This window comes from Lipophrys pholis (genome assembly GCF_963383615.2).
Source record: "Lipophrys pholis genome assembly, chromosome: 9".
NCBI lineage: Eukaryota > Metazoa > Chordata > Actinopteri > Blenniiformes > Blenniidae > Lipophrys > Lipophrys pholis.
This window is the reverse complement of record NC_137639.1, coordinates 23,280,644-23,298,667: the sequence shown is the minus strand read 5'-3', so window position 1 is coordinate 23,298,667 and position 18,024 is coordinate 23,280,644. Positions and strand designations below refer to the sequence as shown.

Genomic DNA, 18,024 nt, shown 5'->3' with positions numbered 1-18,024 from the left:
AAGTATGCAAATGGCCCTGGTGTGCAGGTACAAGCCCTGGTTGGACTTACAGTATCTATGTTCACCAAAATATTGTTGAATATGACTTTCATGACACAAAGTCAAATGAAACATTAAGCCCATTTACAGTAATCAGCTCTTTTGAGTGATCATGTAAACAGCAACATGTGATATGTTTCATTGGATGATGCCAGAAATCAGACTAACATGCTTGGATGCTTCTCTATTAGGCCAATATCTTCTTGCATGTGCATTGGTGCATGTCTAATAAAACTAAAGGAAAATTAAGTGAAATAGTTTCAAAGTGAGGGGAAGATATAATACAATATATCAAGCATGAGAATAAAGACAAAATCCATGTTAATTGAACTGTAACAACTTGACAAACCTTTTTTTAGTAACCTTAAACCTTAAAAAGTTTAAGTGTCACATCACAATTCAATAAAGGACTGAAATTTTCAATTATCACATTTCCAATAAAGTAAATTAGTCAGATCTGCTTATTACAATTCTCTGATTGGTCCCTATCATCATAAATTTATGGTCATGTAAAACGACCTCATTTTGTCTTGCACAAGTAGCTTGTTTATTTTCACCTTGACAACTCTGTCTCTACACGCAAAATCACAAATTCTCCTCTAATATCCTGATGTATTATGAGTAAAATGTATTCTGGGTAGGGGAGGGGCTGTACGGCGACGACTGCATCACATGAACTGTATAAGAGCAATTAAATCCTCTTTAATGTATTTGCGGTTCATAATGGATGCTTAGCTTTTTCTTTACTGTTCGTAAACGAGCCTCTAATCCATCAATCAACACCAACAACATGCAAATCTGGGAGTGAGAGTATGGATTATACTTTACTGAAATGCTAACGGGAAAAGTTTGGACAGAAATGATGATCTGGGACGCCCTCTGTCCTTTGTTTTCCTCACTGAAAGAATAAAAGTCCTCTGCGTGTCCTGCTAATGTCTTGGCAGACGTGTCCAATTCTTAGATGCTTGTTCAGGTATTTATTTGTCTGGGGTTTGGATTGTGTGATTTGCATAAAAGCATGAAATTGGACTGCAAGTGGCCGTCAGACCCTGCTGGCTCTGACAAGGTGAACAAGTCATGAAATAAATGTAGTTTCAGCTCATGAAGGGACAGTGTGTTCCCACACACACACTCACTAATGGACTTACACTCAGTTCACAATGTTCATAATTTCACCGATGAAGCTCACAGCATTTCATCCTATTCAAATACGAGTAGTACTTGTGTGTATGTCAACTTTGTTGTCCGTGCAAAATCTTTTGTTGCATCACGGGAGGACGCATGAAGTGTGACGTTTTGAATCAAGTGATGCCACTCTAGTCAATGTTAGTCGCAGATGAAATGGGGAATGATGATCTCAGGGTTTGGAACTATGAGTTTACTAAACCTCTGTTACCCGTTCTTCTTCTCTGCTTGAGGCGAGCAGATCAACGCTGCAGTAGCTGCTGCTTGCATAATATCCACACTCTGACCTAACAGCATTGTGGTGCATGCATGTGTTTGTTCACATATGTATATATATAGATAGATAGATAGATAGATAGATAGATAGATAGATAGATAGATAGATAGATAGATAGATAGATAGATAGATAGATAGATAGATAGATAGATAGATAGATAGATAGATAGATAGATAGATAGATAGATAGATAGATAATCTAAAAGTGTTATTTTCAGGATGACAGCTTCAACAACAAAGAGTTCATTTTATTTTGATATGTGTAAATGTTCTGGTTGGTGTATGTTGCGATAGATTTGCCTTATTTGAAATGTGTTTTTTATTTCTCTCAGTGTTTTTCACATGTTTGACTGATATTTGATCATATCTATCTGTCATATATGTCGTGAAGCTTCAGAAGAGATATAGATATGATCATGTCGTTATGCCATCTGCTGCTACATGTGCGAGTATAAAGATGAAAGGATTGTTGTTCGGGTCCAAACTGGATTAACTTGAAGAGTGTTACCATGGCAACATAACCATATTACAAATATTGTAGGATTGCACCTGCCTATGATATCTTTTGTTATTTCATTACATGAACGATGTAAATGAAAATCATGACAAGATCATGGTATGTTCATTCTCACTATAAAAATTGGTGTCTGATTTTGCAATGAAAAAACTTTTTCTTTTTCTTTTGTGAACTTGCAGTATCTACAGTATCAATGAGAATTTGAGATTTATTTTGTGTGTGTGTGTGTGTGTGTGTGTGTGTGTGTGTGTGTGTGTGTGTGGGCGGGGGGGGTTATCCCTGGCATGTTTGCATAAATAGTGTTCCATGCATGTCTCATATATACAGCTTTGCTCCCAGGCTGCTTATGTGTATGAAGTCAAATAAAAAAAAATTATAAGATTTTTTTTAATTACACTGCAAACAGCTTTAAAGAAAGCATTATTGCAGTTTTTTGACTTGCAAAGTTCTGATCAACTAGAGTACAACTGATGCTTCACCGATGTGCCATTTGCAAATTAGGACTTTCACACTTTCTTGGGGGGAAAGCTAAATGATTTAACATGAATACATGCTGCTAAGCTGCTCGCTGTCTGTCTCACAACACCACCCGATGGCACATCTCAGGCGAACAAAGATCGGCCTGTAAGACTCGGGATGACTTCATCCTGGAAAATCATTCAGATTAAAGTAAAAGTGGTTACCCACTGTGGCGGTTGTGGATGGTTTCATACTCCCTCAGGGTGTGCTCATCCTCCCACAGTTGTGAAAACCCATGATTCAGACCCTTTTAGAACAGATTAAGACTAAAGATTATCATGCAAGATATTATTGGTTTGAGCAAGAGTTGTTATCACCGCCGAAAACTCCGGAGACATCTTCAGAGTGCTTCGGTTGTCCAATCTGTGCAACCACATGCCATGAGTATGACTAACAGTGAGCTGAGTTGAGTGAGATTGGTCAGAAAAAATGTGGCCTGGCGATTCAAATGGTCTCGGAAATGATGAATCAAAATGCAGCTGTTAATGTGAATCACCGTTTCCATGTGGCCTTTTGGCTAATCAGAAGAAAAAAAAAGATTCAAAGGGCCACAGCCAGAGCTGTCTAAATGTGCTCTTTATGAAAAAATAAAAAAACGTATTAAAGGATACTTTTTCAGAGGCTTGGGTTTTATCTCCCGTTTCTTTCATGTAGCGTCCAGAGACGCCCATGTTTATGTGTTCATGCTTTTGAAGTTGTGGACTGTTGACTGACTCACTAATACAGCCAGCTCACCAGTGGCCTCCTCTGGTCTTCACACACACACACACACACACACACACACACACACACACACACACACACACACACACACACACACACACACACACACACACACACACACACACACACACACACACACACACACACACACACACACACACACACACACACACACACACACACACACACACACACTTTTACATAGCAGAGAACAAGTAATACACCCCCATAAAATGAAAGCATTCATTTTACCTCATAAACTTGAAGGAAATCCAGACTTGAAAGGCAAAAAATTGAATTGTTGTTGGAATTAATCAAATAGAAACTCTAAAAGAGTGTGTGAGAAAGGGATGTTTCTCCAGTCCATTAGTGCACTTTAGGCATTAGTGAACTGTGTTATTCAGTTACTTTTGGAGAGTTTCAGAGGCGGTTCATTGATCAAGAAGACAGTAGCTTGGCACTCACATCCACTCATCGGCATGCACGATGGCATTAGGATAATAACAGCAGTAACTCCTTGCGTAAGGGTTGTCTTCTCTTATTCAAAGTGAACCGCAGCCTTGAAATGACGGTCATTTCATGATGTCATGTTGCGCAGATTCTGCATAATGTACATCTGCCAGGGGATCCATAATGGAAGAGAAAATAAGAGAGGAAAACCACAGCATCCACTCTTGACTCTGAACATGAAAGTAGCATTTCACCCACTTATTTCCAAGAAATGTTAATTTCTCAAATGCCATTTGTGTCTCGCTAGCCTCTGGCCATTTTTAGTAACACAGTTCATCTTTAGTATTCTCACTGAATGAGGGAAACTCCTTGTCTCCAGACACCATCGGTGGAATCCTCCCTTCACTCGCTTACCATTTTTAGACTTCCCAATGGCAAACTAAGCAGCGCTGCACATGCACATACCGCAAACACGAACACTTCTTCGTCTCTCACACCTTCCAACACTTCGTTTTCACTTCGATGAACTCTCTCTCTCCTTCCTCTCCCCTATTTTTGCCTGCGTGGAGACAGCCACAGGGGTGTTCCCTCCGAGCTGCAATTACAGTCAGGGAGAGCGTGTTATCCTCTCTGAATATTCACGTTTATCAGGGTGTGAGAATCTGCACTTGTGTGTATATATGTTTGTGTGTATCTTTCAGTTATTCACCAGTTGCAGGGATTTCCATGCTGTAGGACCCAGACATTCCCCAGACTTGGGACTTGTGGGTGAAATCACATGTGGATGCTTTTCAGTATTCGCCCGGTCACCAGCTCCCTCAGTGATTACGGCTCTCTATGTCCCAGTATGAGCTTTAGTCTCACTCACTCCCATGGGAAATGGAAACTTGAGACTGATTTGCCTGCGTCTGCCTCTTCGTATGCACCGGCTCGCATTTGATAGAGGCCGTGCCTGGATGTGTATCTGTGCATGTCCATGCTGAGCTGCCCCTGCCCGCCTTGCTTTCTGGAGTCTGGCCATCGCTGCGTCTGGTGCTGTGATGAGAGGCATTTGCAATCAGGGACTTAACACGATTACAAAGACACGACTGCCCCGGGAGAACCAGAGGGGGTCAGGGCATGGCTGGATGGATGGATAGATGTCTGAGAGGGAGAGATGGAGCGGTCACAAAACTCCTCTGGCAGGTTGCAGGTGTAGCACCAAGGAAGAGGAGTTGAGGCTCGAGGTGGAGAGTGGCCTCGCACTCGCCCTCACAGCTCCACCTGTGTAGAGACCCTAGTCTATCTTTAGTGTTGTCATTTTCACACTTTTCCTTATATCCTTTGTTGTTTCCCTTCTCTCCTGTTGACCTGCTTTTTTTTTCTTCCCTTCTCTGCCCTCCCTCTGTCTTTTCCGCTTTAGGGTTTTTCTGTACCTTGCTCTCTGACCTATGATGCCACAGTTTGTTCAAATTAATGAAATAACAAAGGACACTTCTTCGTTCACAGTCTTACTCATTTCTCCCTATGGGGTGTTTTGTTTTTTTTTTCTTCAAACTTTCTCCATCTGCTCTCTGGCTTTTTTTCCTGATAGATACTCATGCAAACGTATACAGACAACCCCGACCTGCTTCTCCTCCTCCCTCCCTCCCTCAGCCCCTCCCTCCATCCTGGTCATGAAGGGGCAGTGACACTCACTCACTCCCATTGACAGATTACCTTCCTAATGGAATTTAATTATTTATCCCTTCCTCATGGCGATTTAGCCAGGAAAAGACCGACAGCAGGAGTGTGCGGGAGGACAGGACAGGAGTGGAGGGCGGAGGGAGAGGAGGAAGGGAGAGGCGCTCATTTCCTCTAGTGGCAAGAAACTGGATCACCTCCGTTTTGATTTGGAGAAATGTCATTCAGCAAGAGAGGAAACAGGAGTGAAGGATTCAACAAGGAGAGCAGATGGAGAGCGAGACAAAGGAAAAAAATGCACGGCACGGCGGAGGAAAAGAGTGAACGATGCCTGGCTAGAGCACAGAATTGTTTGAAACTAGGAAAACATTGCAATGACTTACCGCGAACTTTAACATAACTACATGTATGGAACTAAAATCATAACCATGAATAAATCCAATAAAACCAGGATTAAAACTACTCTTAATAACAGAAAATCAAACATATAACAGTCGTAAAAACAAAAACATGTTTTTTTTGTAAGTCTCCAATAAATGACAAGAGTCTGAAAATTGTCACTAAAATATGAGTAGTCCCACACACACAAGTGTTTGTAAATCTCTGCAGGAACATGAGCGTTAGTCAAACTGTCAGTTCTTTCTCCTCTGTACCTCTTCACCCGCTGTCACACACACATCAGTCTTTCTTCTTACATCTCCCTTTGCTCTCTTCTTTCCTCATCTCTGCCTGCCTTTCTCTCTTTTTGACTTCTCTCTCTCTCTCTCTCTCTCTCTCTCTCTCTCTCTCTCTCTCTCTCTCTCTCTCTCTCTCTCACTGGGGATCCTAATTAAGCTTGGCTGCTCTTTGATGTTGTCGCCTTGGCAACAGTCACCATGACGAGGCTGGGTCTGCACACACTCTCTCTCTCGCAAACTCACTCAGGCCTACACAAATACTCACAAGTACAGTACACGCACGCACGCACGCACGCACACACGCACGCACGCACGCACGCACGCACGCACGCACGCACACACCCATACACACACACACACACACACACACACACACACACACACACACACACACACACACAGGTTTAATCGTAGTAAAACCAGTTTTTGACCCTTGGTTCAAATGATGACTTACACGATGACATGTGTGTGTAGGCTACGTATGTGTGCACACATGCAATCAGCATGTAACAAAGAGCACAACAAGGAAAACACGGGCACCCGGCAGCGTTAAATATGGACGATGATGTTTTCTGCAGGGTGCCTAGAGGTAGTGGAGGAACTGGCAGAGCTTCAGTATAGCGTCAGTAGCCAGTTGGTTGTGGTCAAGGTGCAATTTGTACAAAAACTAACAGAGTGAAGGGCCTTTTGGTCAGTTTATTTTTTCAAGTAATATTATGAAAAGAAAGAATAATTACAATTAACAAGTTATATTTCATTAAAACACATTTTTAGACAACAAGCTTAAAATGATAGAAAACACAACGGTGCAATGCCATGGGTTTGATGTGTGACAGTTGCCTCGCTGAATATATGTTTTCATAATGGAAACTTCCAACTACCACACCTCTGGTAATACTTCTTCTTGTTTATGTATTCCAACAATTGGTCCCAAAAAGTTCTTTCAATAAAAAATGCAGAAAGAAATCTAGTTCTCGAAAAAAGATTTATATCCATTGCAATCACAAAATGATTGGCTGATCTATACTAATACTCATTTTTTTGCGTTACACACAGTCTACCCACATTACCTACACACTGTTCAAGTTTCATTAGATGTACATCACCCAGAGTTCTGAAATATATTTCATTAAATCAAATAGCAGATTTGAACTTCAGCTGATGATTAGTTGAGATAAATTCTGATGTGCAATGAGTGCAACAACTGTTCTTTTGTTTTTTTAAAATCGACGTCAGTCTGAGTTAGAAATCCTGAGGTCTGAGGCAGCTGAAACCCATCTGAAGTCAGTGTGCTTTTTTGAGAGTTAATCACACCCTGTACGTTTCTCTCTTGATGCTTGAGGTTTGGCATCACTGCTTCACTTTGATATTTAAATACATTTGTTTTGCTTTGTCCAGCCTGCTGGTGAAGCAGCATTATTTGGCCGTCATGCAGAGTGCTCTGACGTTTGACCTGCGGTTTTATCAATTTTTGTTCTCTCCAAAACAAATGTTTGTGTGGGCTAAAAGCCCTTGAAATGAATCATGTCGTAGAGAGCAATTGTTAGCACTGTTACTGTTTCTCCAGGCCGCACAGCTTCTGGTAAACTCGGCTGATTTACAGCAGGGGGAGTTCCTCATTTCTCTGCCTGTGCCCCGACCTTTCTGTTCAGTCTTTGTTCACTGACGCTCTCTCACTCAGCGTCACCATCTCCATCGGCAGCAATAATCTCCAATAAAGACATTTTACTTTCACAATTCAGTTCTGACATTTTGATCTTGGTTTCAAGATGGGAAAAACACACCATGTCATCTTGCTAAATTCCAACAGTCTCCAGAAGTGTTGCACATTGTAGAATGTATCTTGATTTGTGTGATGTTGCTGCCTTTTGTTAACCAAAAGACCAAAATGTCTTGGAAAGTTTTTTCCCCCAGTACCCGCTTCTCAGTGATATTTCCTCGCTCCTATCTTTATCCCTTCATTTCCTCTGCACTTCATTTATCTCTTTCCACCGCCGCTTTCAACGCCCCCCCACGCCACATCGCACGCCCCCCACCCCAGCTCCTGTCAGCACCGTCTGGAGGAGGGTCCCCGTAATGAAACCCGCTCTTATGCCTTCCTTGTAATGACAATTTTCAGGAGCAACCACAGCAATTAGGACACACAAAACATCAACATACATGCTGGGAAAACTGCAATTAAACCAACATTGTAATTGTTGTGTATATGAGACTGGAAGAAACAGCAGTATGGTTTTGTATAGTTTCACTTAAAAAATGACAAAGAATCCTTGAAGAAAACAGACTGCGTCACATTGTAGGACATCAACAACAACAGAGTGACTCTCATTGAGAACTTAATTAACAAAATTAATAATACATTTTAAAACAAGACAATACAGCCAGTAAATAGTGTTGCAGCTGTTTTGTAGTCTCATGACCTCTTAAGAGTCTCCATCTTGTCATTGATCCTGGCCATTACAATCACAGGAAGTTATTTCATAGCTTCCCTGTATGTTTTAATGTCTCAATATCTTTTCCACAATTTGAGAATCATTCTGTCAGCGGTGCCCGTCCTCGCAACTTTACCACTGTACAGTTACTCTTTCAGTATATTGGGAAGTTCAGTTTGGTCCCACAACATGAATATTCTTGGGTCTAGTGTTTGTTTCCAGAAACATTTCACAACCTATTTATTCAGATTGCATGTATTTCTTGGAGGAAAATATAGATATTGTGATCAGGATGTGTAGATAAAGTGTATTGGCTCCAGAGCCATAGCTCCAAATGACTCAGCGTCTTTGGTTTAATTTTAGTAAAAGAAGAGTTGCAGGTTATATGAAAATGAGCCAGAACACTATTTAGACACTGAATGCATTACTGATTAAATGGATAGTGTTCCACATCTCAGGAAAGACATTTACTCTGAATTGCTGCTGGTTTCTTTAATCATCGGATCAGTCAACTGTGCTGATGAGAGGAGTGTGCCAGCGGAGCATCCTGATGAAAAGTTTTCCCCGCGACGCATTAAAAGAAGTGTAACTCCTCTCCTCACTTGACTCTCCTCGTGTCCTTCCTGTCCCCGCAGCTGTTTGTCATCGACAACGGAGCAGACGACTGGCGCATCGCCATGACCATGGAGAGGGTTTTGCTCATCGCTCTGGAGCTGCTGGTGTCGGCGGTACACCCAGTGCCTGGGGACTTTAAGTTTCAGTGGCGGGCCCGGCTGGCCTTCTCATACGCGCCTTCGCAGGCCGAGGCTGACCTGGACATGGTGCTGAGCGTGCCCATGTTCCTGCGCCTCTACCTCATTGCCAGAGTCATGCTCCTACACAGCAAACTCTTCACCGACGCCTCCTCCAGGAGTATAGGTGCCCTAAATAAGGTCAGATTGGTTTTGTGCCTGCCCGTGTGTGTCTCTGCTGCATGAATGTCGTCGTCAAAGGTTCAGCTGGAGAGAAGTGAGGGAGTTGTGAAGGTATTGAGGTCAAGAGCGCTCTCCACTGAATTGAATCCACGTCCGTGCTGTCCCTTTTTTGTCCTTGGCCTCCATCTTTCTGACTGTCTGATCTTCTCCTTTTTTTTTTATCAACCAGTTCAAATCCTGTCTTCCTCTTTTGTTATTACTGTTCATAGACACTTAGATGTAAGCTATGGTGGATCTTTCATAATACAATATGAGATGGGAGCATGAAATGGGAACAAGATATTGAATACGGCTCAAATGGGCCATGCAAAGAAACGTAGAGAATGAGATTGCAATATGAGAGCGATGAAATGTGCACACGTCATGCGAATAAAGGATTGGTGCCACGCTTGTATGACTTTAAACGACAAACATATCTGCAAGATCAGAAAGTGGAGAAGGAGCCCCTTGGTTTGGAATATGCAAACCAAGCGGTTGAGAATGGGGGCAGCGCGAAACATAGAGCAGGTTTCAGATGAGTAATTTAGCAGGATGGAAGTGTATCTGCGATGGCGCTCATCTGACCCTCAGGCTCCAGTGACGGAGGGAGGAGGTGAAGCTGCCGTCAGAGTACAGCTCCAAAATGACAACTCATTTATCAGCTGCGTTACCCTTCCAGGCCTGAGCCATCAAAAGATCCATCTGCCAGGACTTGACGCTCTGCCTCTTATTGACAAATGAGCTACAGATAAAAACTACACTGAAATAGGCCAATTACTCAAAGACACTGTATAGCTTGACCCGAGTCAGAGGGCAAGCCCCAATCTCGACTCCAATTACACTGGAGATTCTCTGAGTGCCGCGGCTATCAAAAGCTACTCACAAGACTAATTAGTAAAACATCTGTGTGGGAAACAGTGTGCAGGATGACAATTCAGCGCTGAGGAATATTAACTCCTGAGAAAAAATGTGGAAGTGATCCACTCGGCTACACTGAGTGTCTCTGTGTGTCTTTCAGGTCCATTTTAACACGCGGTTTGTAATGAAAACACTCATGACCATCTGCCCTGGGACGGTGCTGCTGGTCTTCAGCATCTCTCTGTGGATCATCGCTGCCTGGACTGTACGAGTGTGTGAGAGGTGAGCGAAGGGGCCGCTGTGTCGAGCGGAGGAATTCAACAAAGTAATTGAGTTAGATTTTCAGGAAATATAATGTGGGACCTCGGTGCGGCGTAGTCACTCTTTAGGCTGCATTTAGCAGTCTTTCTCACCAGTTATACTCTTGATTTGATTTAAGGAACTGAGTTTGTATTTTTTTTTATCATGAAATGTAGTGTCAATATAACACTGACCTGAAAAAAACCTTTATTGTTAATAGACTGACACTCCTCTTCAATACTTACAAGCTAAATAGTTTATACACATTGGTGCAAAATAGCTGAAGTGAATGAACCATTAAAAGACAATATATCACAATATATTATTTAACTGTCCTTCGCATCAACAAATATATTCTGTCAATCCTTCTGTCTTGAAAGAAAATCTTTCCTAAGTCCAATAGATCAGTTGTAAACATGAACAAATTATCCACGCAGCCAAATTTTCAAATATATTCACTCCTGCATTTGAAATTCATGAGAGCATTTTGAGCTTGACAATCTTGACCTCGGAAATGTTAGTTTGAATATTCTCTCCAGATGGGAGAGATGAGAGGATAGATATGGCTTTTATATCTGCCTTATGACTTTACTGCTAGAGAGGGCTGTCGCTGGCTTTGTCGGGTGTGACGACGAGAAACTTTCCTGCTCCTCCTCAAAAGTAACGGACCAAACAATCAGCAACTCCGAAACTGAATTAATAACCTGTTACATCTCAATTAATGAAAGTACAATAAGCTGTGGTTTTAAGAGGGGGATTATTTACTAGACTCAATCTTACCCCTGTCAAGACACTATGTTGTGTTCATGCAGCTGGAAACTGGAATAATTACAAGTTGGGAAAATTCCACATCCCAGCTTACAGTTCACATCACAATAACAAACAAGCAACACGGCTTCACCCAGCAGCGCTGCTTTATTGTTGTTGTCGGAGTTCAGAAAATAAATAATCACCACATACATCAACCAAGAGAGGGACCGGCTTTTAAAATATCTACCAGTCATAAAAAATAGCTGTTATGAAGCTTTGTAGTTGGAAACAGCAAAATCCATTTCAGTGAAATCTCTATGAGTACGAGCAAAAGTAATCAAATATATATAACTCATCTGTGGATGGGTACATTGAGTTATGTCAGACCAACTTCTCACTTCACCAGTAGGAAGTTTACAGTTTGTTCAGAATAATTTTTTGTTCTGCAAAGTGGTGAAAAGTCCGGCGTGCCATTGCTTCATGTCTTGTTGCCCTCAGGTGGGTCAAGCTGATCATTTTTGACCCGTTCCTATGAAACTTCCTCCATAAGAGGAATACTAATCGTGAGACAAAAAACCCCAATAGAAGCTTTCCACTACATCGTCAAGTTAAATAGTTAAAAAGAATATTATTTATGAATCCTATTGATGAATTTGTGTCTGTTTTGTTGTTTACTTTGCTTTACTTGTTGTTTTGTCCATTTCACATCATGAAGGTTTTGTGATCTGCACAGGTAGAGGGATTCGTCTTACACCTAACAGAGCGATAATCGAGCATATGGCTGTGCAGACAAGAGATTTACTGTTCATCCTTTGATGCCGCAGACAGATGCTCAAACGTGAAACAGCCTCCGGACAGCTTTTGCTTCTCATTGAAGAACACTGTTACACACTCTGCACCAAGTCTTTTCACTTCCGTACAGTGGGAGACTGCTCGTCTGCTTTCATGGGATATGCAACGTTATTGATGTGGCAAAGATAAAATGTGACTGAGTCGTCTGACGTATGCAGATGTTTGGGAAATAATCAAGGCGATCTGGGAAAATGTCAGGTTGGTTCATGGGCTTGAAAGAATCATTGGCCTGCTGCTGACCATATTTGATTTATTTGCAACTTCAACTGTAATCGCCTCTCTGAAAACTCCATTTATAAAAATGAAAAAAAAAAAATTGTAAACATTCAAAATTTCAGCAACCTTGTCTCCCTTTAAATCCGAAGCTGTGGTTCTCAAAATGGAGCCGACTTCCCCTGGGGGCGCCAGAGAGCTTCAGGTTGGGGGCACAGCAACAGAAAAAAAAAATCATGTTCAAAAGAAATAAGTAGAGGGGAAAACAATTATTTCATTAAAACATGTTTTAAAGACAGAACATATCCTAAATCCGACTGAATTAATTGAAATGATAAAAGGTGGTTTGCTACAAAAACGTTACAGTTACAACAGTTACAGACCAAATATGAAGACTTACCAGAGGTAGATAAACCGTGAGAAGAGTAGTGTTTTATTATTGAGCCCCAAAAACCTTTATTGACAATATATTTGATATAGTAAATTATGTATATATAAAAAAAAAAACATTAGGATAGCAGCATTTAACCAAAGATTGCTGCTTGGTGTGAGTGTTGGGCCACAATGCAGTTTAAAATAAGTGGATGAAAAAATCCTGATTTTGAGTAAATCCATCACACACTTCCATTGTTACGTTCAAAAATAGTTCATCTTGCACTGTTGTTGTTTATTTGTTTGAAAGGCCACCTTTATGTTAGCAGTGTTTGATTGCTATGGTAACAGTGTTGGGAATGGTGGAGATGAGAGTTGTTGTTGTTGAGTGTTTACACTCGTGTTTTAGAGTTCATACTCATATTTGCAGAGTGAATCACAGCGCCTGTTGGGTTCAATATTCCGATATTTATTTTTATTTGTTGTTTTATCATGGAGTTGTCCTCTGAACCTGGACTGTGTCTCCTTGTAGGTATCACGATGCCCAGGATGTGACCAGCAATTTCCTAGGAGCCATGTGGCTTATCTCCATCACCTTCTTGTCCATCGGCTATGGAGACATGGTTCCTCACACCTACTGTGGCAAAGGAGTCTGTTTACTGACAGGCATCATGGTCAGTACATTTCCTCTTTTTCCTCTCACTCTCACTCTCACTCTCTCTTTCTCTCTCTCTCTCTCTCTCTCTCTCTCTCTCTCTCTCTCTCTCTCTCTCTTTCTCTCTCTCTCTCTCTCTCATTCCCTCTGTTCTCCCACTCTCGTACTCCCCATGGCGCTGTCCTCGCCTCGTTCAAAGGTCAGCAGATTAGAGAGCATGCTGTCATTTGTGAGAGAAATTCTGCCATTTGTATAATTTGGGCAATCCTCTCTGAATTAGCTTGCATCTGTGCCTCTGTGTGTTTTGGGTGTGTGGGTGTGCAAACAAGAGCGTGTTAGTGATGTGATTTCTTCTTTTTGTGTGTGTGTGTGTGTGTGTGTGTGTGTGTGTGTGTGTGTGTGTGTGTGTGTGTGTGTGTGTGTGTGTGTGTGTGTGTGTGTGTGTGTGTGTGTGTGTGTGTGTGTGTGTGTGTGTGTGTGTGTGTGTGTGTGTGTGTGTTATTCCCCTGCCTGTCCTCATTGCATAATGAAGGTCCTACCTTTCAGAGTGCCATGTCCTCCCACTCTCACTTTCTCTCGTTCCCTGTCAGTCTTTCATTTTCTGTCCTGACCACTAACTCTCATGTTCTCATGCTCGCACCCTCTCTCTCTCTCTCTTTCTCTCTCTCTCTCTCTCTCTCTCTCTCTCTCTCTCTCTCTCTCTCTCTCTCTCTCTCTCTCTCTCTCTCTCTCTCTCTCTCTCTGTCCGTCTCCCCTTCCCTGAGGCCATGTGTTTATTTCTATCTACCGACCATCCATCTGTTAGAATCAGTGTTTAAGCCGCCGACTGTTCCTCGTTTTGCTTCACTTTACAGGTGTTCTTCCCTCTTTCAAATATTTCCTTCACTTAGTCCATCTTTCAGTTTTTTTCTTTCTTTTCTTTTACTCCTATCTTATTGTCATGCTGTCAATTTTCCTTTAGCCTTTCTCGGCTTACTGTTGTTGAAGCGAACAGCTTTAATATTGTGGAAACAGCTCCAACTGGGCAAATCATTTTGGGGGTTAATTTGAATGTACACATCCACTGCCATGCTATCACTTTATCACTTTTCTGAATGGCTGGAGTCAATTACTGTCTTTTTAAATGCAAGAAAACGAGATGATTTAATTATGCCAAAGCTAAATGTCACATAATCTCAATTTAAATGTACGAATACATAGGTGAGGTTTTACTGAATTTTTATAAGGTCAGGAAATAAGAAATGGGGCTTTGTAATTACATGTTGCCTGGAAATACTTTTCACAAAGGACATGATGAGGCTCATGCTTTGTGTTTGAACGGGAAAGCACAGTAGGTGACAGAGGGACTGTTCGGATAAAAAGCCAGAAATCACTGCTCAGTGGGTGTCCACCTGCTTTGTAGGAAAGGCAAATTTTTTTGAATCCATCAAGACTCTAGCAACCAAAGCAGGATTCAGAGCCAGAAGGTACATTATGTCTTTTAAATGCTGCCATCATCTTAAACAGCCATGATCGATGAAACGCATCAAGACCCACAGAAGTACAAGTGGGAGCACAATGAAGAAGAATGTAAAGAGACTTGTGCAAATTTTATGACAGGTCATAATTGGGAATTCAAGTGATATACAGTATAATTAAAACCAGTTCTACTTCCGCAGTGTCTTTATTTGATGATCCATCAAATTTGATGTTACTCCATGTAGAGCTGCACAATATATTGTGCATCTGTGTGTCACAAAAAAACTGACTGACTCTCCAGAAATTATATTTTCATGCACTTTGCATTCATGCTCGGCAAATTCAAGATGACAAAACAAAAAAACTAAACAAAGGGCATGGTCCCAGCTGCTGTAAGTGAGGGGCAGGAGAAATAGCACTGTGATATATACAAACATGTTTGCACAAAGACAGTAACATCATTAAATTCAGTGTTTGCACTTATCTCACATCATATCGCAATACTCAACATGATTATCACACATCGCATGGCAAATGTGATATTGTGAAGTCCCATTTTCATCAATCCTGTCCAACATTTTGTCCAATTCAGAGTCGTAGGGTACTTAAGCTGATCCCAGTGGGAAGGGTAAACCATGGCTCCAACCTTTCGGCGTCATGAAACTCAGAATTACCCAAGACTCTGGAGCTGAGCTTATATTATAAGTGTATTTCAATAATTACTTGGAATTTAATAATCAAATCAACATTAAGAAGCCTTCAGTGAGACATTGTAAATTGTGCTACCGACAGACACTGAATTATAAGTAATCAAAATAGAAAAATACAGTATGTCAACACAGATTGGTTTTTATCTCACGAGTGTGTAAATAACTGTAAAAAAAAAAATCTATTTTCAACTATTCAAAGATAAGATCTTGTTCTTTTATGAATATTAAAGAACGGGTGCTACGTCATGTTTGTCCTTTTCATCGTCTCAAACAATGTGAAAATACTTCATCATCATCAATACGGTCCAGCCTATAAACCTTCAGTGTCACAGCACTGTTATGTGAAAGAAATTACTCTCATCACTGCTTAAAACTCTCCATCAACTATCATCATTAACCTCATCCAATATTTGTTCATATGATCTGACTTCACTGCTTCCCTCCATGTTGGGAGATTTTTCCACAAACTGGGGATAGTTGTGGCTGGTGACTGTCCCTATTTTCACCACCATAAAGTCACATTTTGATGAACTGAGCAGGTCTCGTTGGTCCCCCAGAAGAAATATCACTGTGAAAACAAGTAATTTCAAATTGGCTTAGAAAGGACTTATAAGCTTGCGTTAGATTTTATTCAATAATGTTTCTATACTGTCTGACATTTCCAACATGTTTTTAACTAATAAGCTTTTTCTAAAAGGCTTAGGAGGAGTAGAAAATATATCGAATTCTCTCCCCTTTTGTCTGTTTTGTGTGTAAAGCTTTGTCGTATTTCAGATGATTCAGTCTGCACTTGAGGGCTTTCACTAACCCTTCATCCAATAGAAATGCATAATCAACTCATCCAGTGTCACTTCTGCAGCAGCTTCGGATTCCAGCTCAAACTTACATAGACGTGTGACGCTCAATCAGCACAATTGGCTACTAAAAGTGTGAAACTAATTTGATTCGCAACCCTCTACTTTGAAGCCTCCACACTGGAACTATGCTCAATTTATGTGAATCACTGTGTTTACATCCCTCAAATTAAATGGTAAGATGTGATTTTATGACCGCAGTTAAATGGATTTTTACAATAAACAGCAACGTTTCTGCGGTTCTTTTTATATTGCATTAAAAAAATGTATAAAGACAAAGATGAGACGATACCCTGCTAAATTAGCGTTTTATTGCCCAGTGGCATTCCTGCCTTTTGTTTTATTTTCAACTTACATGAACTTGAGCTACGAGAGTATTTTATTTCAGTACGCCAAATATCAAGCAATAATCACAGTGTGCAGCGTCAGCTGTGAAGAGCACTTTAATAGCAGCTGGATGGTAAATCGAGAGCAATTCAGAAGATATTTAGACTAACTCTTCACATCATAACTCCATTCACGCTCTTCCTTTGCATCGTCTGGTGTGCGTACTTGAAAATCATCCAATGATTGACACTGACGAATTCTCATCCACAGAACTGCCCAAAACCTGCACATGTTTTTGGTCATTCCTCTCTGTGTCCAACCTCTCTGTATTTATCAGCTCCTCTACTTTCTTCAGCGTGCGGTCCATTACATGAGTAAAAAAAAAAAGAAAGAAACACTCTCTCTCAAGCACCACACAGAACCCCCATTTGCTGGATGAATCATCCCATCAGTGTGTTTGATATTGACTAAATCTCTTGCTGAAACAAACACACGCACACACACACACACACACACACACACACACACACACACACACACACACACACACACACACACACACACACACACACACACACACACACACACACACACACACACACACACACACACACACACACACACACACACACACACACACACACAAAGCCAGACACAAAACAGGAGGTGGATGCAGATTGTCTCGAGCCCACTGCTACAGTCTGCATCCTCTCCACCACACTGACAAAGAGCTTGACTTACACTCTTAGTGTGACACCCACACACACTTCGCTCGCCTGTCACACAGACTAACACACTCTTATTACACTGTTCAGAGTGGACAGAGTGTTTTATTTTTGTTGATTTTCAGAGAAAACGCAAGCTGGGGAAAAATAAGCTCATCTACGGAGATCTGCCATGATATTATGACCACCTGTCTAATAATGGCAACTTTTTGATGCCCAAACTTCCCTCCTCCTTTGTGGGCTTGGCTCCACCAGACATCGGAAGATGTGCTGGTGTGTCCGGCACAAAAAGTGCAAGTAACAGATGGTTTATGTTCTGTAAGTTGAGAGATGTTTGTCCAGCACATCCCACGGATGCTCACATGGACTAACAATTTCACTTGTGCAAACCATTTTTGGGTTTCTGCATTTGCTTACTGAAAGAGGCCCCTCCCGCGGAGGAATCCCATTTCCATGTCAGGGTGTACACGGTGTGCTCTGTTGCAAAAGTAGGTGGTATGTGTCACAGTCGCATCC

General features: G+C 41.4%; 1 protein-coding gene across 1 annotated transcript in view; it reads left to right on the top strand.

The window, feature by feature from the left end:
• Positions 1 to 18,024, top strand: part of kcnn3 (potassium intermediate/small conductance calcium-activated channel, subfamily N, member 3) — a 52,327-nt gene that overhangs the window by 20,724 nt on the left and 13,579 nt on the right. Inside the window, exons 4-6 of the mRNA XM_080470893.1 lie at positions 9,117 to 9,413; positions 10,453 to 10,574; positions 13,312 to 13,453. Of these exons, the coding sequence (XP_080327019.1) occupies positions 9,117 to 9,413; positions 10,453 to 10,574; positions 13,312 to 13,453 (561 nt within the window). The remainder of the gene's footprint in view (positions 1 to 9,116; positions 9,414 to 10,452; positions 10,575 to 13,311; positions 13,454 to 18,024) is intronic.